The sequence below is a fragment of the Oncorhynchus kisutch genome, unplaced genomic scaffold (genome assembly GCF_002021735.2).
Source record: "Oncorhynchus kisutch isolate 150728-3 unplaced genomic scaffold, Okis_V2 Okis02a-Okis13b_hom, whole genome shotgun sequence".
NCBI lineage: Eukaryota > Metazoa > Chordata > Actinopteri > Salmoniformes > Salmonidae > Oncorhynchus > Oncorhynchus kisutch.
This window is the reverse complement of record NW_022261979.1, coordinates 2,129,934-2,152,428: the sequence shown is the minus strand read 5'-3', so window position 1 is coordinate 2,152,428 and position 22,495 is coordinate 2,129,934. Positions and strand designations below refer to the sequence as shown.

The 22,495-nt window shown below is 41.4% G+C and overlaps 2 protein-coding genes across 2 annotated transcripts; both read right to left on the bottom strand.

The window, feature by feature from the left end:
• Positions 1–371: 371 nt before the first annotated feature.
• Positions 372–6,387, bottom strand: LOC116359295 (serum paraoxonase/arylesterase 2-like). Its single transcript, XM_031812074.1, has 9 exons — positions 6,090–6,387; positions 5,523–5,593; positions 5,285–5,340; positions 4,994–5,162; positions 4,645–4,771; positions 4,139–4,339; positions 3,626–3,707; positions 2,969–3,097; positions 372–2,336 (listed from the first exon to the last, which is right to left on the bottom strand). Exons 1-9 carry the CDS (start codon positions 6,164–6,166, stop codon positions 2,163–2,165), a joined length of 1,086 nt encoding a protein of 361 aa, XP_031667934.1. The 5' UTR covers positions 6,167–6,387; the 3' UTR covers positions 372–2,162.
• A 1,355-nt stretch (positions 6,388–7,742) lies between these two features.
• Positions 7,743–20,668, bottom strand: csnk2a1 (casein kinase 2, alpha 1 polypeptide). The gene is made up of 15 exons (XM_031812008.1): positions 20,559–20,668; positions 19,700–19,796; positions 19,394–19,468; positions 18,099–18,227; positions 17,846–17,957; positions 17,655–17,756; positions 13,930–13,980; positions 13,762–13,821; positions 12,772–12,855; positions 12,410–12,520; positions 12,125–12,226; positions 11,625–11,725; positions 11,076–11,224; positions 9,856–9,945; positions 7,743–8,912 (listed from the first exon to the last, which is right to left on the bottom strand). Exons 4-15 carry the CDS (start codon positions 18,197–18,199, stop codon positions 8,809–8,811), a joined length of 1,167 nt encoding a protein of 388 aa, XP_031667868.1. The 5' UTR covers positions 18,200–18,227; positions 19,394–19,468; positions 19,700–19,796; positions 20,559–20,668; the 3' UTR covers positions 7,743–8,808.
• Positions 20,669–22,495: the final 1,827 nt, after the last annotated feature.

The following is a 22,495-nucleotide window of genomic DNA, read 5'->3' as shown; positions in this document are numbered from 1 at the left end:
TCTTTTGATACTTAAGTACATTTTTGCAATTACATTTACTTTGGATACTTAAGTATATTTATAACCAAATACTTTTATACTTTTACTCAAGTAGTATTTTACTGGGAGACTTTTCCTTTTACTTGAGTAACTTTCTATTAAGGTATCTATACGTTTACTCAAGTGTGACAATTGGGTACTTTTTCAACCACTGCCTCTATGGGATCGGTCCCCCCGACGGGACAGTTGAAATAAAGAGCGCTAGTTGAAATAAAGAGCGCTAATGTGATTAGCATGACGTTGTAAGTGTTGGTCAATCTCTTCAACAGATGATCAGGGCTATATAATTATCAAACATACATTAGTAATGGAAAGGAAACACAGACTCTTAGTTTAAGTATTAAAATACTCATTTTAGTAATACAATTGTAGGCAGAAGTTGGTACAGAGTACAGTATAGCAGTACATGATAGTTCTCCCCAAGTTCTGCAAAATGTGTAAGACATCCTGCAACTCATATAGCCTCTCCCAGTCCTCCTTGCATGAGTTTCCCTGGCAACAACATTTTAATAAATCTAACCTCCCTCTGACAGCAGTAACGATCTTATCAGCAATTAAAAGCTCAGAAGTGGGTTTAACCGAAACTTGACCTGTCATCACAAGTATGAACGAGTGTAAGCATCTTCTGATAGGTGGCTGGTTTTATCAGGTCTGTGACAGCCTTGTGTTCTCAGAAAACCAGATAGCCACGGTGGGATCCAGACAGGAGGAGTCTGAATGTCTGAAGGTCACATCACTCAAAAACAGGTTAACACACACACAGAGGTCTCCTGAAGAGGAGACCTTACAGTTTATCATAACATAATTGATTAACCCTTTAAAAGGTATAAGGCCTTGGTTTAACCCTCTTCATTAGTAACAAGAACATTTCCCAGGACATAGACATGTCTTGTATGGGCAGAAAGCTGAAAGCTTAAATTCTTGTTAATCTAACTGCATTGTCCAATTTACAGTGAAAAAATACCATGCTATTGTTTGAGGAGAGTGCACAACAACAAAAACATTTTTATCACAGCAACTGGTTTGATATATTCACCTCTGAAGGTAAATAATGTACTTACATTCAGAATCTTGCTCTGATTTGTCATCCAGAGATAAAATGTAGCTTAGTTTTGTTTGATAAAATCCATTTTTATATTAAAAACATCACATCTAGATGTGTGAAGGTTGGTGTCTTTTCTGTAGGGAAGCTAATTATCCATAATTTATGACATTCCTAGAAGTGTGTAAATTTACATTTTTTATTACCATATCATTTTTTGTATGTTCTCTATAGTTATGTACTTGTGTCATTTGACCAATTCGGCACATTTGGGCAGACTTGAAACAACATTTTGAACAGTAATGCAACGGTTCATTGGATCAGTCTAAAACGTTGTACATACACGGCTGCCATCTAGTGGCCAAAATCAGAATTGCACCTAAACTCCTAAGTGAGATATTAGCCTTTCTATTGCATTTCAAAGATGGGGGGGGATTTCCCCCCCCCCCCCTTTGTATGATCTTTTACCAGATCTAATGTGTTATATTCTCCTACATCAATTTCACATCACAAACACTTCAAAGTGTTTCCTTTCAAATGGTATCAATAATATGCATATCCTTGCTTCAGCTCCTGAGCTACAGGCAGTTATATTTGGGAATGTCATTTTAGGCCAAACATTTTTTTAAAGGGTCCTTAACAGTCAGATTATTCTTATCAAGTAATTTCTCCTGTCATTTATCAACTTTTATACAATGTGGCACTTGCAACATTACTATGTATCGTTACAGGTCTTGTTCAGTGCACCAGCGTTATCTTTGACATATCATTTTGTCAACTTTATTGCAAATCTAACTTCCTGTGATTAAACGGAGCGTGCAATGAATGAACTTTAAAATATTTTTTTTACTTGGCAAGTTGAACCCCACAGGCCACGGCAGAATTCAGTACGGCACAACATTGAGGAACTTTCAGCTAGATATATATTATGCAGAACAGACATCCCTCCCTGTCATATAGAGTAAGGAATCTTGTTAACTCCATTCATTGCATTTCCATCTGCAACATTCAGTATGTTGCACACTTGCACTCTTCCGACCACAACCCACGTCGGAAGCCTGTTTTCTACATAAAGCATTGGCTACTGGTCTACCTTGGCTAGATCACAGACCAAGGCTTTCTGGTAGATTGTTCCAATGAGAAGCTTTCCTCCGTAGGGAGCTGCTACAGAGGATCCTATGAGCACACTGCCATCATCAGCATAGACCTGGGTCACCACTGGCTTCTCAGAGTGGATGTCTTTAATCTGAATCACCTGTGAAAACAATATCATGAAATGTAGATGTATACCAGACAGTGAGCATTACAGAGAAAAACACCCACCCCAGGTCCAGTCCAAGTCCACCCCAAGTCCACTCAATGTCCACTCCAAGTCCACTCAATGTCCACTCCAAGTCCACTCCAAGTCCAGTCCAAGTCCACTCTAAGTCCACTCTTAGTACACTCTAAGACCATTTTAAGTCCACTCAATGTCCACTGCAAATCCACCCCAAGTCCACTCTAAGTCCACTCTGAGTACACTCCAAGTCCACTCCAAGCCCAGTCCATGCCCACTCCAAGACCACTCTAAGTCCACTCTGAGTCCACTCTAAGACCACTTTAAGTCCAGTCCATATCCACTCTAAGACCACTTTAAGTCCAGTCCATATCCACTCTAAGTCCACTTTAAGTCCAGTCCATATCCACTCTAAGTCCATTGCGCTGGTGTGTTTCCTCTCGTACAGTAGTTGGAATGTACTGTAGTCCAGCAGCTTTTACCTATAGCATAGTAGAGGTGTGAACATGTGAAAACAATGTTGGTGTATAGTACAGAGATACACTGCTGGTATATGATCCAGAAAGCAGTTCACTCAGGAAGTTTCAATAGCACACGGCAGGTGTACGAACCTCAGATCCAGGAAGATCCTCAGGATCATTTCGAAATAGTTTCCAGCCATTAGGGTGACAACCTATCCATAAGTCGCCAGTCTCAGGGTCAACATAAATGTTGTCAACAAGAGAGCCCACTTCCACGACCTGGTGACAAAGAATAATATCACGTAAGCTATAAAAATAAAGAGAGTCACACACTCTATATATATAAACTCCCAGTCATTTATTGGGTAAAACACCTAACGTTTCGGCATCACTGGGCCTTCTTCAAGGCGCCTGAGAGCAGAGGGTGCCTGAGAGCAGAGGATGCCTTCTTCAGGGTGCTTTCTTCAGGACACAGTGAATACCAAAACGTTTTTTTTTTTACCCAATAAATTACTGGGAGTTTATATATATTCGGTGTGCGACTCTCTATATTTTTAGACATAGTTTATTCGCCGTTAGTCAACACCTCTACACTAAATCATTTTCTTTGGGTGTGCGCCAGCTCATGCTTTTTAAAATAATAATATCATGAAATGAGTTTTAAAGAGCCTATTCTGGATTCAGATACACAAGCAATGGGAGAGAATAAACACATCAGATTTAGGCTTTCAACAGAGCAGCATGTTTCAATAGTCCATTTGACTATTTACCAGGTGTAAAACAAATCTGCCATTCCTTATATTTTACCTTCACTGGGGCCAAACCATTGCTTTCCAGTCGCTCCAAAACATGTATGTTGTGGTCAAATAAGTCAGCCACATATATGTGCCTACATGAAAACATAGTTATATGTTACATAACATCACATTAGTTACATCAACAGACCTTATCGTGTCAACATGTGATATCCACTCTATAATCAAACACATAACAGGATTGACTGCCCATATGGACAGGATTATTGAACTGTGTGTACACAGGACAGTATTCAAAGCGCTTAGAAATTCTTTGTGTAATGTCATTATTTTTTAAATTGTAATTTTATCAGACACCCTTATACAGAGCGACTTACAGTAGTGAGTGCATACATTCGAGTACTTTTTTAAATATTTTTTTTTGTGTCATACTGGTCACCAATGGGAATCAAACCCACAACCCTGGTGCCATGCTCAACTGAGCTACACAGGACTGAGCTACACGGGACTGAATACTTGAATAGCGCTATAGAAGTTGAATACATTATTTATCTAATTATTGTACCTTTTGTCAGGTGAGATGTTGATGCCATTTGCCATGTAGAATCCCTCAGCCACTACTTTGACCTCTTCAGGGCTGTAATACACAACGTTAGACCAGGGCTGAGCCAGAAGTACCTCCAGAGTATTCAGAGTGCCTCCACTGAAATAGTGATCGTTGGTGGCATAGAAGCTCTCCACTCCCACAGCCACAATGTCATTCACACTAAGAGAAAACCACAGATCAACTTAAATCACTATTTACTCTAAATGGCATATTAAAGAACTGTTGGATGCATAACAACATGACAAAACAAAAATGAGCACTAGTTTGTGCTCAGTTCAAATATCCCTAATTTCTCCAAACTCTCAGTCTTTAGAGTAGCCAAGTTTAGGAGGATAGGCTACATTTCCATATTGTTACCATGTAATTGACACTTTTAGCCCTGCTGTAATATGAAACTCTACCGACAATCTAGGTAACAAACCAAATTGTTTTGAAGCAATGACATGACTTTAGCTCTTGCATACCTGTGAAGGAATTCATGCTTTATGGTTTTCACATAGACAAGGGAGTGGTCCTCCTCAACAAACAGAAAGATCTCCACTTGTGTTTTTTGTTGAGGGTGATTGACCACAAACAGGTATACTGAGTTATCTGGAAAGTGGAGAAAAGATTCAGCTCAATCAATTGATCCGTCTTGTGTTTTTGACAGTTCTCTTTTCACACAAGAGAAGATTGGGAAGAGCAGCAGATGCATTTCAAAACCTGTTTGCGTCCCAAAATGGCACCCTATTCCCCATATAGCGCACTACTTTTGACCAGAGCCCTATAGGGAATAGTGTGCCATTTGTGACACAGATTATGGGTTTTATTTACCCGTCTCATCTGTGTATACACTGATTCCATGTGGATTGAAGGAGTCCAGGTCAAAGCCTCTCCCCATGCGGAGCTCCACTGGTTTCATCCTAGAATCTTCACTCATATCAAGGGTGTACATCTTTCCAGGGTCATCTGAATAGGACGGCAATACAGGATCCTTCAAGCCCTAGTAATTCCAATAATATTAAGATTAATATTAGGATATGTTGATAGCCTAATACATTTATTTACGACTACATTTTTTATGTTGCGTGTTTCATATAGGGCCAAGTCAATGTTGTAACTCACAGTGCTAATAATAGCAAGTCCATTGGGAAGTATTGTGAGGTCCTCTGATCCGTACTCTGTCAGAAATCAAATCACATGTGTTCAGATATGGCTTTACAGGCAAATAACGTTGTACAGTTACTTCATATAATACCATTGAACCTGTGGCATAGAGCTTATGGAAAGGCATGCCTTTTATATCCATGCCAGCACTGTTAAAGTTCCCGATGTCCTGTACATTCATGTGTACTGTACGTACCAAGGCTTTTGATTGGATGGCAGTTTGGGAGGTGGGTTTGGACAAGCTTTCTGGAAGCAAGAGTCCTTTTCCTGCAACATGTAAAATAAGGTTCATAGTTACATCCCTTCAAATGGTTCAAACTCCAGAATAACACTGCGATTTTAACACTGTAGTTATGACTTAGGGCATTTTTATGTGTCTATGTACAAACAATCATAAATATAGCCTAGTCAGCTATCACATTTAGTATAGCCTCAGACTACTGTAACTTGAGCAGTGAGATCAGATTTGCTTGGCGCACAGCATTGCTGTTTGTCAACAACATGTAGTGACCCTCAATCTCTCAATTTATAAGTTCAGAAAAGTGAAAATAACCCAAACCATTATTACTCAGTAATAAAGCACTGGCTAATAAAGGAAAGCTAAATAGAAAAACAGGTTAGTTGGCTTATATTGCTTGCTGTCAACAAAACTACTTTTTGAGGTTGCTAGCAAAAACACTAAATTGGCTAGCTAGCTACTATAACAGCTAGCATGCAATTTTATTCCAGCTAAAAAAGCTACAACTACATAACCACAGCCTACCTTAAGTTAATAATTCTCTCTCCAAGAAATGCTGATAAAGCAGCAACAAAAAGTGATATGACAACCAGCTTCCCCATTTTGAATAATTAGATAGTAGTAAATTGAGCAACTTTCGAGATAACTTCACATGTTCTGTTGAAGACCTGCCATCTCCGCCCCGCCCAGAGGCGACCCCTGTCTCCCGCAGACACTCACTGAGCGGCAACAATGCAACTGTAGTTGATGTCAAATGTTAACACGAGCAGTGGCTGATGTCAAATGTTGCCACTGAATGTGTGCGATGTGCATTCCAATGTTGTGTATAAACTCTGGATGCCTAACAGGGAGCGCTTTATTGAAGCCATCTTGGTATTCCTTCTCCGTTGTACTTTTTATTTTGGGAGCTATAGAAATGCATGTATTAATGTCTACATTAGTTTGTGACATTTTTATTCTATTCCAGACACCTTCATACATACTTTTAAATAATATTTATGTGAGCTAAACATACAAATACAAAATGAAAAATATATTAAAACATTTCCATAGTTGTTTTTTTAGTACCGTTACTGTCCACACAAGAAAAAAAATACATAAATACATGCAATTTTTTCCTTGAAACATTGAATTGAAATACTGTAGAATTCCATTCATTCCTATGGAGGACTGCTCCCACTGGGGAGTGCTAATATGGTTGCTTCAAAGCCTCTCAATGGCCAATAGGAGAGGGTCAGCAATCCAGGGCTTAGATACATTATTAGTGCATACACTGTACTGATGTGATATAGTAGACTTTTCCTTGGTACCAGAATATTACCTTACATTATAGGCTATTCAATCAATTACAGACTCTCCCCCCAGAACCAATAGAACATATTTTAGGACAATAGTGAATTTGATTTTAAAATCTCAATCTGCACATGAACAGCTGAAATCACTCATAGAACAGAATACAACATATCCTGTTATCAATACAGTAGTGGAAATCAATACTAATATATCCTGGTATCAATGCAGTAGGAAGGTGGCGATAGGTCACCATGCAACAATGCTCAATGTGTAATACTGTTGTGTGGGAATTTTTTGGGGGCTTTTTTCCTCGAGACAAATAAAATGCCGAGTAACCCAATTAATTACCCCTTCTTGAACTTGAACACCAAAGAACTCATTCTCAGTTAAATCTGTTTGCAAGGTCCAAACTATTTGATATTTTAGAAATTACATGGCATTAGTGCCAGTGAATTTAAGCTCCAGAGTGGTGCAGCCGTCTAAGGCACTGAATCGCAGTGCTAGAGGAGTCACTACAGACCCTGGTTTGATCCCGGGCTGTATCACAACCGGCCGTGATCGGGAGTCCCATTGGGTGGTGCACAATTGGCACTGCGTCATCCGGGTTAGTGGAGGGTTTGGCTGGGGTAGGACGTCATTTCAAATAAGGATTTGTTCTTAACTGCCTAGCCTAGTTAAAGAAAGGTTAAATAAAATAGAAAACATTTGTTGTTTAGATAACATAATAACATGTTAGGCTGGGCTAGTTGAAATCAATTCATCTGTCTGTGTTGCTTTTACACCAATCTAACCGTGCATATATTTCCCAGGGTTTCTACAGCATCAATGTCTGTACATTTCACAGAAAGAACAGAAAACATACAATGATAAAGGACTATTCATACCTGCCTGTTTGAAATTGTTTATTTATGAAGTCGATTTTTTTTGCAAGTGATAAGACTCCTCCCAAAATAAAAACAAAAAGTTACAAAATTGCCTATGTATTCAAAATCATGTGTAAGAGACCGCATTAAAAAACAAACACGTATACAGAAGTAAAAGTAACACCAAATTGGCAAACTATTGACCCTGTGATAGTCAGCATTTGGTGCATGCAACCTAACAGTTACTGTAGAGTATCTACAGATGTCCAATCCAAGTACGATAGCTTCTAACAACTTCAAAACACCGGTAACTCCTGCACTTAACAGTAGTGTGTGAGCAACTATCCAGCACTGCCAAGTGGGGGCTACATCAGAGAATCCTGTCTCGTTTTGGGAAGTTGTCTACAGGTTCAGTGTATTGCAACAGCAGGAATCCCCAAACAAACTGTTTCAAGCTAGACTGTATATTTGGGACATACAAAATAAATGTTATTATCCATTCTCTTCTTCTTCTTCTTCATCATGTCTACATTGTATTAGAATTCCTAGACCAAATCATCCAGACAGGTGTGACAAATAAAAAATGATGTCAAGTCCAGATCTCAAAATATAACTATACAGGGAAAAGCAATTTCAACATCTTTTCTCCGTCATTCTTCTCAACGTAATAAAAAGGAAACCCACTGGCCAGGCCAACACATAGTAGAGAGTGGGGTGGGCTGAACCGACCCACGGGCCCACACAAACATAGGTGAGGAGGTCCCATGAGGAGGTGGTGGTTTCAGGGCTGTGCTCCGGTGGCTGATGGGAGGTGGAGGTTTCAGGGCTGTCCCCGGCAGCCGCTGGGAGGAGGGGGTGGAGGTTTCAGGGCTGTGCCCCGGCAGCCGCTGGGGGGAGGTGGTGGAGGTTTCAGGGCTGTGCCCGGCAGCCGCTGGGGGGAGGTGGTGGAGGTTTCAGGGCTGTGCCCCGGCAGCCGCTGGGAGGAGGGGGTGGAGGTTTCAGGGCTGTTCCCCGGCAGCCGCTGGGAGGAGGGGGTGGAGCTTTCAGGGCTGTGCCCCGGCAGCCGCTGGGAGGAGGGGGTGGAGCTTTCAGGGCTGTGCCCCGGCCGCTGGGACTTGTGGGGCCAGAGTGTTGGGGGCAGAAATGACAGGTGATCCAGCGTTGTTAGCCAGTGCCTTTGTGGAGGTGATACCTAGAAGAGATAGTGGACACATTCTCACCAATGACTTCTACTGTCAGTACACTTATTGACAGGAAGTGAAAGAAGAGAGCAGTGTGATCTATGGTCAGGAGTAGGGCTGTGGCGGTCACGAAATCAGCCGGTGATTGTCAAGCAAATAACTGTTGGTCTCACGGTAATTGACCGTTAATTAACAAACACATTTAGCATCTTCTGGCTTCCACACATAGCCTTCAGGCCACTGATGCAGATGTTAGGGACATTTACATTGTAAAAAGTCTAATAAATATAGCCTACATCATCACAATAAATCCATGATTTATTTTAGACAGGTCTAAAGCCAGGTAGGCTAGCTGGCATGAAAATGTTGTAAATAAATGTTGTAAATATAAACAATTTGCTTAATATTAGGAAAGTTGAGAAATAAAGTAGGCCTAGCCTATAGAAAGCTGACGGGATCCTCCTCTATTTAGTAGAGGCCATCACTCTGTTTTCTCGCACAATTGCATAGCCTATAGAAATGTTGCGCACCATGAGCTCATGGGCTCCCATGAAATGTTTAATTAGATTTTCGATTACATTTGCATTGATGTCAGAGTGATTAGAGGGACAATAGAGTGCGGAGTACCAGGCAGTTAGCAAATTTGGTAGGCTACTAATGACCAGCAGCAGCATCAGAGCTTGGAGAAGTCTAATTACTGTGACTAAACGGTCATGTGGAATTTGACTGCCTTCATGACTCGTGACTGCCGGTAATATGATCACTGCAACAGCCCTAGTCAGGATTATTCAACATAGATCACAAATAAAAAACTGGTGTTGGGAAACCATTCAAACAATATACAAAGTGTAATGATAACAGCACATCTTCCCAGGGAGTGGCACCCTATACCCTAAATAGTGCACTACTTTTGACCAAAGCCCAAAGACCAAAATGCAGGGTTGGATGACTTACCTGCCATCATACTGGAAGAGCTGACTGGAGTGGAGCTGGTAACTATTCCTCCAGGAGTGCTGCCCCTTCCCTGATCTTTAACAACGGAGTCTGGCATCAGAGAGAGAGAGAGAGACAATCAGATATCTTCTAAATCAACACTCATTAACCCAATCCACCGACAGCTATGATACCAACACTCATTAACACAACCCACCGACAGCTATGATAGCAGCACTCATTAACACAATCCACCGCCAGCTATGATACCAACACAATCCACCGCCAGCTATGATACCAACACAATCCCCCGACAGCTATGATACCAACACAATCCCCCGACAGCTATGATACCAACACTCATTAACCCAATCCACCAACTATGATACCAACACCCATTAACCCAATCCACCGACAGCTATGATACCAACACAATCCACCGACAGCTATGATACCAACACAATCCACCGACAGCTATGATACCAACACTCTCCACTGACAGCTATGATACCAACACTCATTAACCCAATCCACCGACAGCTATGATAGCAACACTCAAACTGTCTGACGTCAAGAACAGACCGGTTACGTCTTCTTTTTCCCCCCAAAACACTTTGAGCGTGTCATCTCTGACCTAGTTCTCCCATGTGACCTGGTTCCTCCGCACACGCCACTGGCTTCCAGTCGAAGCTGGCATCATCTCCAAGACCCTGATGCTTGCCTACGCAGCAGCAAGAGGACCTGTCCTTCCCTACCATCAGGCTTATTTGAAAACCCTACATCCCAACCCGAGCCCTCCGTTCCACCACCTCTGGTCTATTGGCCCTCCCACCGACACTTCGAGGGAAAGTGTACTTGATATGATTGTGATAACTTGGTGAGACGACAATACATCTTAAGATGAATGCACTAATTGTAAGTCGCTGTGGATAAGAGCATCGGCTAAAGGGCTAAAATGTCAAATGTATACTGTAGTCACATGAACTCCTCTGACGAAACTGTAAATATCTGTTCAAAAGCCTTCTGCTTCAATGTGTTCAATGGCTGCAAGAGAATCCACTGAATATGAACCTTCTTTTTTTAACAAGTACTTAAAAAAGAAAAGTGTATTGTATTGAGGCATAATTTAGCACCATAATCTTAAGATCAAGCGAGGGTTCTAACACTTAAACATTCAGTTAGGCATCTTATGCAGCAGGCCTATATGTAGAAGTCTGAGTGGAGGCGGAGGGGAAACTCACAGAAGTATGGGTGTTCCATGGCCTCCCGGGCCGTGAGGCGAGCGTTGTGGTCGTACCGCAGCAGCTTGTCCAGGAAGTCCAGAGCCTCGGTGCTCACCAGGTGCTGGTTCTCACTGTGCACAAACCTCTCCCACCTCTTACGGGAGTGTCTGGAGAATGGACCAGGAGAGAGAGGTCAATACATAAAATCAAGTCAACATTCATTCAGAGTGTAGATTCACAAAGTTCTCTCAATACACTTTACAAAGAAGTTTGGGGGAAAAGGGAGACAAAAAAAAATGAACAAGTCATATGAATAGACGGAAAGAGACTGGTGGCCAAATGGACTGTACCCATGAGTACTCTGTTAAATTGTCATGTCTGAGGGGCTTTCGCTGTTCAACTCTTTGTTAAATGGGTCAATATATTGGGCATTATTAACCTGAATTACTCAAGGCAGGGGTCAGGTATAAATTGACATTCACATTGAGTATTTGGACCATTTAGTAATACATTCTGAAGCCCAGTTCTGTTGAAGTAATCTGACGATGAAATGTTGGATATTCTTACCTGCCCAGAATGTCATTAAACCGTGGGTCTAGTTCAATGTTGTACTTGTCGATGTAGTCATACAAGTCCTCTGTGCCGAGGACTTTAGCAATCCGTACGAGCTGTAAAACAGAAACAGAACATTTTAGAGGGAAGACAAACTAAAACAAAAGCCTAAGGCCTAAATCTGGAATTCAACTGGCAGTCAAGTAAGAGGGCTAGAAGTAGGCACTAAATATCAACCATCAGCCTTGTTGTAAAGACTGTCGTCTCATCATGATCAACACATTGTTTGAGGGTTGTTCATCAGCACTGAGAGACTCAATTCTTCTCACCTGATTGTAGACAAACCAAAACACTTACTTGTAATCCTACAGAAAGTTGCAATTCAACTGGCAGTCAACTAAGAGAGCAACAAGACATCAACTTGATAGCTCAAATCAGTGCTGTTGTAGTAGAGACTGGTGCACCAGGATTCAATATCAAGACAATGTGATCAGCACCATGAGAGACAATTCTACCTGGTCGTAGTTGTCGTGTCCATGGAAGAAAGGCTCCTTCCTGAAGATCATGCTGGCCAACATACAGCCCAAACTCCACATGTCTAAACTGTAGTCATACATCTGACATAAAGAGAGAGAGGGGGTGAGCGCTGTGCTTAAAACAACAATGACTACATTACTGTATCAACTTACACCTACATTATTATAACTACATTAACAACATGCTACTATAGATGTGGCCAACTAGACTAGTTAGTTTAATGTTTCTAACTAGTCTTGTCAGACTGTATTGAGTGGTCTCACCTGGTAGTCTACCAGCAGCTCAGGTCCTTTGAAGTAGCGAGAGGCCACTCTCACATTGTACTCCTGGTTAGGGTGGTAGAACTCTGCCAAGCCCCAGTCGATCAGGCGGAGCTACAAGAGAATAGTCATTATTGCTTGTTTCTTTAGTTAATAAGTTCTAATTCCTAATTCTGAGTTCTAGTTCTATGACAATAACACTATTAATACACAGGTCTTATATAGAGCTTTTCTAAAACCCAAAGACACTTTACAATAAGCAACAATAAGGAAACAAAAACATCTAACAAAGTGGGCTGGTTAATTATGGTAGTGATCCAAGCTATAGTAACAGAATGAATGAAAGGAGGAGCCTGAATCCATACCTTTCTGTGTTCATGATCAATCATCACATTGTGTGGCTTCACATCTCTGTGCATGATCCCCATACTGTGACAGTAGTCAAGGGCCTGAGAAGGAACAATTAGGTCATGGTTTAAGCTAACAGTAGTCTAAATGCGAGATGTATCATTGGGATCTGAGATTTGATTTATTAGGATCCCCATTAGTCGACGTCAATGGAGACAGTTAGTCTTACTGGGGTCCGACATAACAACAGACATTACAGACAAAATACATATTTAAAAACATTAACATGTAGTGTGTGTGCATCTATCAGTTACACATACATGTCAGTACATACACACAACAAGTAGGTCGCATGTCAGTACATACACAGAACAAGTAGGTCACATGTCAGTACATACACACAACAAGTAGGTCACATGTCAGTACATACACACAACAAGTAGGTCACATGTCAGTACATACACACAACAAGTAGGTCACATGTCAGTACATACACACAAGTAGGTCACATGTCAGTACATACACACAACAAGTAGGTCACATGTCAGTACATACACACAACAAGTAGGTCACATGTCAGTACATACACACAACAAGTAGGTCGCATGTCAGTACATACACACAACAAGTAGATCACATGTCAGTACATACACACAACAAGTAGGTCACATGTCAGTACATACACACAACAAGTAGGTCACATGTCAGTACATACACACAACAAGTAGGTCACATGTCAGTACATACACACAAGTAGGTCACATGTCAGTACATACACACAACAAGTAGGTCACATGTCAGTACATACACACAACAAGTAGGTCACATGTCAGTACAAACACACAACAACTAGGTCGCATGTCAGTACAAACACACAACAAGTAGGTCACATGTCAGTACAAACACACAACAACTAGGTCGCATGTCAGTACTTACACACAACAAGTAGGTCATATGGGGAGAGGCGTTGTGCAGTGAGGTGTGTGTTTTTTGAAACCATCCCTTACCTTCAAGATTTCAAACATGTAGAACCGTATGTCGAAGTCTGATAAAGTTTGATACAGTTGCTGAAATACAGAGAAAAAAAAATCAAAGTGAGATGGCTGGACATCGGTTCAGAATGTAAGGTTTATTAGAATTCTGTACAGACAGATGAACATGGTCTCTCTCCTCACCTTGAAATCAGTGTTGTTGACATGCTCAAAAACCAGCGCGGGAGTTCGAGACTGAGAAGACATAAGAAAAGGCATGAGGAACTACAATAACTACAATCATTCACTCAACCAGAACACACAACAAATACAGTTGAAAGAAGAAGAATCGGGATGGTAAAACATTTCCAATGTAAACTCAAATGATTAAAACCAGGTAGAAAGTAGAAAAGCAATATATTTTAAAATAAGATCATCTTTGACAACTAACAACCACCAAAATTAAAAACTAGACAGTCAGGGAGAATAAATCAAATAAAAATGACATGGCATTGATTTTATTATAACATTTGAGTCTCTCAGATAGCAGAAGAACAAGGCATAAGCCATGGCAAAATGTGGAGAATTACAGGAAATTAGCTTTAAAACTGCACATCTTCTCACAGCCGTTTCAGAAATGTGTTGAATTGCAGGAAATTTGCTTTGAAACTGCAATTGTTCTCTCCGCCCAATGACAAAATAGGTAGAATTGCAGGAAATTAGCTTTAAATCTAGTGATGCACCGATATGACATTTTTGGCCGATATCCGATATTTTCCTCGTCAAAAAAAACCCCAATACCGATAACCGATATTTTAACATTTTTGCGGCTTTTTAAGCATTCTAGTACAGTTAAATAGTTAACACACACACACACATGGACGCAGTGTTGTTCACTCGTTTCATTCTCAACCAGGATTTCTTAGGAACCCCTGTTTTGTCTTTGCGTGTCAAATAAGCTTGTTGACCAATCAGGACCTGAATATGACTGCACGTCAAATAATAATTTAACGCGTTCATTCATTATTTTGTGTCACAAGGGATTCATCAATACGTATGCTATGATGCTGGTAAAGTTGTCTCGCGCACCTATGGTGCTGGTCATGAAAAAAAAAAGCTAGCTAGCTCATGGATGCAAACAATGTAATTATTTACCAAAAACATAGCAAAACAACATCATGTTTCAGTAGCTACCGTTAGCTAGCTAACTATATAGCTACGTGTCATCATCTAAAATAAGAACTGTCTGATAAATTAGGGTTATTTGATTAATGGTGGTCAGACCCATCTATGTGAAGCTAGCCACAATAAGGATTAGCCACACTAGTGAACTTTGTGGTTGGCCTTCAAAATAAAAGTATGGCATAATTCTATTTGTATACATTTGCATCAGTCAATGACATACTTTTATTTTGAAAGGCAAAGCACAAATTGCACTATTGTGCCTAATCCGTATTGTGGCTAGCTTCACAACACATAAGCCGCTCCGGTCAAGCCTCACTAGCCAGATGAAGCTAGCTGGCTGCTCCGGTAGGGCAACATCTGAAAAATAGAGCAATTGGTAGTGTGTACCGGTGCTCTACCAGTCGCCGAAAGCCAATATCACCCACGACAGAGAACAGTTGGATTGTCAAGGGCAATGAATTCCATTATCTTGGCTTTAATGGATTTTGCGTTTGAGATGTCTCGCTGAAATGTTCTTACTCTTTCATATGACTGCTCGACTTGTTGACTGCTCGATCCACACAGCATGCATTGTGGGCTAGGTTAGGCATGCTGTGTTGCACGTGTAGCGCAACATTTTACGTGGCATCATTACGTCATCTACCTACGGTATATAGGTATGTACCTCATCTACCTACGTTATATAGGTACAGTTCCTTGCGAAAGTATTCGGCCCCCTTGAACTTTGCGACCTTTTGCCACATTTCAGGCTTCAAACATAAAGATATAAAACTGTATTTTTTTGTGAAGAATCAACAACAAGTGGGACACAATCATGAAGTGGAACGACATTTATTGGATATTTCAAACTTTTTTAACAAATCAAAAACGGAAAAATTGGGCGTGCAAAATTATTCAGCCCCTTTACTTTCAGTGCAGCAAACTCTCTCCAGAAGTTCAGTGAGGATCTCTGAATGATCCAATGTTGACCTAAATGACTAATGATGATAAATACAATCCACCTGTGTGTAATCAAGTCTCCGTATAAATGCACCTGCACTGTGATAGTCTCAGAGGTCCGTTAAAAGCGCAGAGAGCATCATGAAGAACAAGGAACACACCAGGCAGGTCCGAGATACTGTTGTGAAGAAGTTTAAAGCTGGATTTGGATACAAAAAGATTTCCCAAGCTTTAAACATCCCAAGGAGCACTGTGCAAGCGATAATATTGAAATGGAAGGAGTATCAGACCACTGCAAATCTACCAAGACCTGGCCGTCCCTCTAAACTTTCAGCTCATACAAGGAGAAGACTGATCAGAGATGCAGCCAAGAGGCCCATGATCACTCTGGATGAACTGCAGAGATCTACAGCTGAGGTGGGAGACTCTGTCCGTAGGACAACAATCAGTCATATTGCACAAATCTGGCCTTTATGGAAGAGTGGCAAGAAGAAAGCCATTTCTTAAAGATATCCATAAAAAGTGTTGTTTAAAGTTTGCCAAAAGCCACCTGGGAGACACACCAAACATGTGGAAGAAGGTGCTCTGGTCAGATGAAACCAAAATTGAACTTTTGGCAACAATGCAAAACCCTTGGTGTAAAAGCAACACAGCTCATCACCCTGAACACACCATCCCCACTGTCAAACATGGTGGTGGCAGCATCATGGTTTGGGCCTGCTTTTCTTCAGCAGGGACAGGGAAGATGGTTAAAATTGATGGGAAGGTGGATGGAGCCAAATACAGGACCATTCTGGAAGAAAACCTGATGGAGTCTGCAAAAGACCTGAGACTGGGACGGAGATTTGTCTTCCAACAAGACAATGATCCAAAACATAAAGCAAAATCTACAATGGAATGGTTCAAAAATAAACATATCCAGGTGTTAGAATGGCCAAGTCAAAGTCCAGACCTGAATCCAATCGAGAATCTGTGGAAAGAACTGAAAACTGCTGTTCACAAATGCTCTCCATCCAACCTCACTGAGCTCGAGCTGTTTTGCAAGGAGGAATGGGAAAAAAATTCAGTCTCTCGATGTGCAAAACTGATAAGAGACATACCCCAAGCGACTTACAGCTGTAATCGCAGCAAAAGGTGGCGCTACAAAGTATTAACTTAAGGGGGCTGAATAATTTTGCACGCCCAATTTTTCAGTTTTTGATTTGTTAAAAAAGTTTGAAATATCCAATAAATGTCGTTCCACTTCATGATTGTGTCCCACTTGTTGTTGATTCTTCACAAAAAAATACAGTTTTATATCTTTATGTTTGAAGCCTGAAATGTGGCAAAAGGTCGCAAAGTTCAAGGGGGCCGAATACTTTCGCAAGGCACTGTATGTACCTCATCTACCTACGTTATATAGGTATGTACATCAGCTTTGACACCGGTTTTAAACATCTGCTTTAATCTAGACATCGGGCCGATTCCAGCGTTGGCATTTTTAGCTAATATTGGCCGATTCCGATATGTTCACTGATATCTCGTGCATCCCCATTTAAAACAGCAACATTTTGTCTCTGCGGCTAAGAGGGCCAGTAAACCGGCGCCATTGGCCACGCCCCGCTAACTTTGCCACAGCTGCTGAAAAAAATCCTGGGGGAAACTCTGGATGGAGGTAGCAGAATATGAACCACATTGTTTCTGCTTAGTGATTGAGCAACAGCCATTGTAAAAAAAGGCACACAAAAAACAAGCATGTGGTTGTGTTATGATTTACACTTTACTAGGACAGACTTATAGAAATTAGGATCATGAGCTCCACTCACCACAGGATCTTTGACGATATCTAAAAGTGAGATGATGTTGGGACCGCCTCGCAAGTTTTCTAGAATCTTGATTTCTCTCTTGATTTTCTTCTTTTTGACTGGCTATCGACAAGCATAATAAAATACCATCAGGACTTCATACAGTACGTCTCTTTGGCGAGGAGCGAAATTAAAATGAATATGGTACCAACCTTGAGTATTTTGACAACAACCTTCTCATTGTTGGTGATATTTATGGCTTCAAACACCTCACTGTATTTGCCTCGTCCTAGTTTGCGCACCAGCTGGTAGTCATCTTGGTTCCTACATAGTGAATTGAGAATTGGCAAGCAATGTGATGGCGTGACAATTTCAGCTAGGTAACACCAACTAGAATCTAACACATATCAGAACATGCAACAGAAAACAATGTGTTCAGCTTTGAACCACACACGCACTACGTACCCCCATTCCACCACATGGGACTCGTAGTCCCAGTACTCCCGAGGCCTCTGTGTGTTTACATCAGGGTAAACTCGAGAGCGGCTTGGGACAGAGCCGGACATATTATACACAGGATGTTCTCTGGATCACCTGGGACATAGAAAATAGACACACCTATTATAATAAAAACAAACATGATAGGGGTGGTGTATGTGAGTCAACATCGCACTTTAATGTAATTTTTTGCCCCCCCGAAGGACAAAAACAAACTTTGTTTTTACAGCTTTTTCTTTTGTTGTTACATGTAAATCATTCACTTTTTTTTTTACAGTAGATACATAGCAAAAAAATAAATAATTTGATATACTTTACATCTAGATAGACAGTACTTATACATTATAAATGGTGTTTTAGTCATAACTATTATATAACATGAGCTTTTAAACCCACCCCTCAGCTACTCTCAGTTCATCCCACCTATCTCCCTAACCCCACAGCTACTCTCAGTCCATCCCGCCTATCTCCCTAACCCCACCCCTCCGGTACTCTCAGTTCATCCCGCCTATCTCCCTAACCCCACCCCTCCGGTACTCTCAGTTCATCCCGCCTATCTCCCTAACCCCACCCCTCCGGTACTCTCAGTTCATCCCGCCTATCTCCCTAACCCCACAGCTACTCTCAGTCCATCCCGCCTATCTCCCTAACCCCACCGCTACTCTCAGTTCATCCCGCCTATCTCCCTAACCCCACCGGTACTCTCAGTTCATCCCACCTATCTCCCTAACCCCACCGGTACTCTCAGTTCATCCCACCTATCTCCCTAACCCCACCGGTACTCTCAGTTCATCCCACCTATCTCCCTAACCCCACCGGTACTCTCAGTTCATCCCACCTATCTCCCTAACCCCACCGGTACTCTCAGTTCATCCCACCTATCTCCCTAACCCCACCGGTACTCTCAGTTCATCCCACCTATCTCCCTAACCCCACCCCTCAGCTACTCTCAGTCCATCCCACCTATCGCCGTAAACCACCCTCTGATGATTTCCATGTGCCATTTGTCAACTGTGCTGTTTCTAATAAATTCTGAACCTATCTAATCGATATCAAGGAAGATCCATATATAAGAAATATCTATAACCATAGATGGAGAATTACGTGACTGATTGAAAGTAATGTAGACTAATGAATCATTCTGTTTGGCATACTGTTGGCATCAGGTATTTGACTGCTGTCTCGCTTGACTTGGCACAGTAGGCCTATAAGACAGTGTGATTGATCACTGTGTGAATGATTGATCACCATGTGAATGGTACCTTGGAGGTTTCCTCCAAGCTGCAGGTGACAGGTGGGGTCGCTGCAGAGCTGATGCTACGTTGGTTTGGTAGAGGCTGCAGGATAAAACACACAACAAGATGTTAGTTGGCTAGCTACATATTTTAGTCAGGTAGCCATCATGATATGGGCAGGTTTCCCAGACACAATTTAAGACCAGTCTTAGACTAAAAAGCCTGCTACATGGAAATGAATTAAGTACAGGACTAAGCTTATTCTGTGTTTTGGAAATCGCTGATATACTGGTCAAAAAAATGTAAGATAATAGTTTGCTAAAATCAACAAACCTGATTGTTGTAGTTGTTAAGGAGGACATCCAACCAGTCTAATCAGGGGGCACCGGGCTCAGTAGAGTCATCACTAGGATTCCCACTGTCATATGCCCTATTGAAAGACATACATGTGATTGATTTAGTACAATACTTGGCCAAAGAGTCTCGACTCAACCTCTGACTTAACTCAAAAACCTGTCACTGCTTACGAGCTTTATTTCTATGGTATTGTTTACCGGTCTGTCAAGTGTCAACGATGCTGAAAATCATTCACTGTATGATGAAACCGTTCAGAAACATCTGTGGTGCACAAAGCAGTTTCATTATGATAACCAGTGTCCGGCTGGGACCCACACGGTTTAATAATCTGTGGTGAAACTCCCTCGAGACAGTCACACACGCACGAGCCATGGCCTGCACATGTAGCCAACTAGCTGGCGCTAGCTGCTTCCATGATGAACTGCACCGCACCAAAAGCCGGATGGGAATACTAGGTTAGCTAGCTAACTAACAAGCAAATGTTATCTAGTTATATTCACGAAACATTAATTGCTGGGCAGGTATTTATCTATAAATGTTAGTAAATCAGTAAATAGTATTAGCTGACGTACATACGTTGAAGATGGCTAGCTACCACAAGCCAGAAAATATTATTTGTTTTCAGAAGAAAAAAAGTGACAACGGAGTGCATTAGCGAGGCAACTGGCTGACAACGCCTTAGCTAACATTCTGTGGGCTACCTTGATAGCTAATGGTAGTAAAGCTAAACATACTTATGTATGCTTTAAGAGTATTTGTCTTATATGCAATAACATGCAAAGTTGACTCAAAACAATGGCCATCTCAAGTAGGTAAATAAGCTAACGTGTATTACCTCTCGACGTTGTTGGGACATCAATATGGCGATGCTTGGTTTAGCGGCAATGTGCACCTCCATTCCTGCGAGGGGCGCTGTGCTTTCTTTGTGTGGAAAATGGGAGAGAGAAAACACGAGGCTGTACTTCTCTGAAAACCCTTACTGACACCTAGTGGTTAAATGGGAGAACCTCTGTGTCACAATTAAATCCTAATTATGTTATACATATTATATATCTATTTTTCACAGTGCGCCACATGCCAGAAGTTTCGACATTAGATGGGTGGTGTATGCGAGTCCATATCCACATCGTACGTTTAATTTATTTTTGGGGGGGAACCAAAAAAAACATTACATATACATTATACATTGTCCCACTTCGAAGGTCAAAAACAAACTTTGTTTTTACAGCTTTTTCTTTTGTTGTTACATGTAAATCACACACACACATTTTGTACAGTAGTTACACAGCAAACATAAAGTAATTCGATATTTTGATATATATATTACATCTAGATAGATAGTACTTATTAATTTAAACCAATTATAGCCATAACTATTATAGAACATAACCCCAGCACTCAGCTACTTTCAGTCCATCCCGAACATAACCCCAGCACTCAGCTACTTTCAGTCCATCCCGAACATAACCCCAGCACTCAGCTACTTTCAGACCATCCCGAACATAACCCCAGCACTCAGCTACTTTCAGTCCATCCCGAACATAACCCCAGCACTCAGCTACTTTCAGTCCATCCCGAACATAACCCCAGCACTCAGCTACTTTCAGTCCATCCCGAACATAACCCCAGCACTCAGCTACTTTCAGTCCATCCCGAACATAACCCCAGCACTCAGCTACTTTCAGTCCATCCCGAACATAACCCCAGCACTCAGCTACTTTCAGTCCATCCCGAACATAACCCCAGCACTCAGCTACTTTCAGTCCATCCCGAACATAACCCCAGCACTCAGCTACTTTCAGTCCATCCCGAACATAACCCCAGCACTCAGCTACTTTCAGTCCATCCCGAACATAACCCCAGCACTCAGCTACTTTCAGTCCATCCCGAACATAACCCCAGCACTCAGCTACTTTCAGTCCATCCCGAACATAACCCCAGCACTCAGCTACTTTCAGTCCATCCCGAACATAACCCCAGCACTCAGCTACTTTCAGTCCATCCCGAACATAACCCCAGCACTCAGCTACTTTCAGTCCATCCCGAACATAACCCCAGCACTCAGCTACTTTCAGTCCATCCCGAACATAACCCCAGCACTCAGCTACTTTCAGTCCATCCCACCTCTCCGTTAACCTCCCTCTTGTGATTTCCATGTGCAATATATTTGTGCAGTTTCACATAAATTCTGAACCTATCTAATCATATAGATTGTAAATGAAAGATAAATATTCTTACTAAAGTTATTATTATATTGTTGATTGACTATGGTCGTACTTCCTCCTTAGTTATTTTCCACAATATAAATATCTATGTTCTCACTGGGACAAGACCAATGATGTTCCAGACAGGGACAACACACAACGGAAACGGTGCTGTTCTGATTGACCAATTGAAAAACGGAGGGATTGGGTTGTGGGTTGGGGAACGCTCCACTGACCTTTCGTCACTCATTGTTTCAAGCCACACCCTACTACACCCACCAAGCGGAGAAAGCGTACCTCAACGTCTGTTCAAGAATGTTGAAATGTTGAATGTTTTGAAGAAACGTGTTGAATGTTTTGAAGAAATGTGTTGTTCAGTACAAACTGTCACACTACCTAGCTACTGTTTAATCGAAGTGAATTGCACCCCAGGTATGTATGACGTTCCGGACCCATGTACATCTAACTAATGCACAACTCCAAAACATTAGTATTTTATTAGAATCTCCATTAGCATCTGCCAAGGCAGCCATTACTCTTCCTGGGGTCCAAACATGAACAAAACAAT

What these genes read in the sequence shown, in the direction of transcription:
- LOC116359295 (XM_031812074.1), bottom strand. Translation starts at nt 6,166, where the DNA reads ATGGGGAAGCTGGTTGTCATATCACTTTTTGTTGCTGCTTTATCAGCA. An exon ending in AACATCTCACCTGACAAAAG is followed by an intron (nt 3,708 to 4,138) that starts GTACAATAATTA and finishes GTTTTCATGTAG; the next exon opens with GCACATATATGTGGCTGACT. An exon ending in ATGGTTTGGCCCCAGTGAAG is followed by an intron (nt 3,098 to 3,625) that starts GTAAAATATAAG and finishes CTTTGTCACCAG; the next exon opens with GTCGTGGAAGTGGGCTCTCT.
- csnk2a1 (XM_031812008.1), bottom strand. Translation starts at nt 18,199, where the DNA reads ATGTCCGGCTCTGTCCCAAGCCGCTCTCGAGTTTACCCTGATGTAAAC. An exon ending in AGCTGCTGGTAGACTACCAG is followed by an intron (nt 12,227 to 12,409) that starts GTGAGACCACTC and finishes TCTTTATGTCAG; the next exon opens with ATGTATGACTACAGTTTAGA. An exon ending in TTTAATGACATTCTGGGCAG is followed by an intron (nt 11,225 to 11,624) that starts GTAAGAATATCC and finishes TCCATTCTCCAG; the next exon opens with ACACTCCCGTAAGAGGTGGG.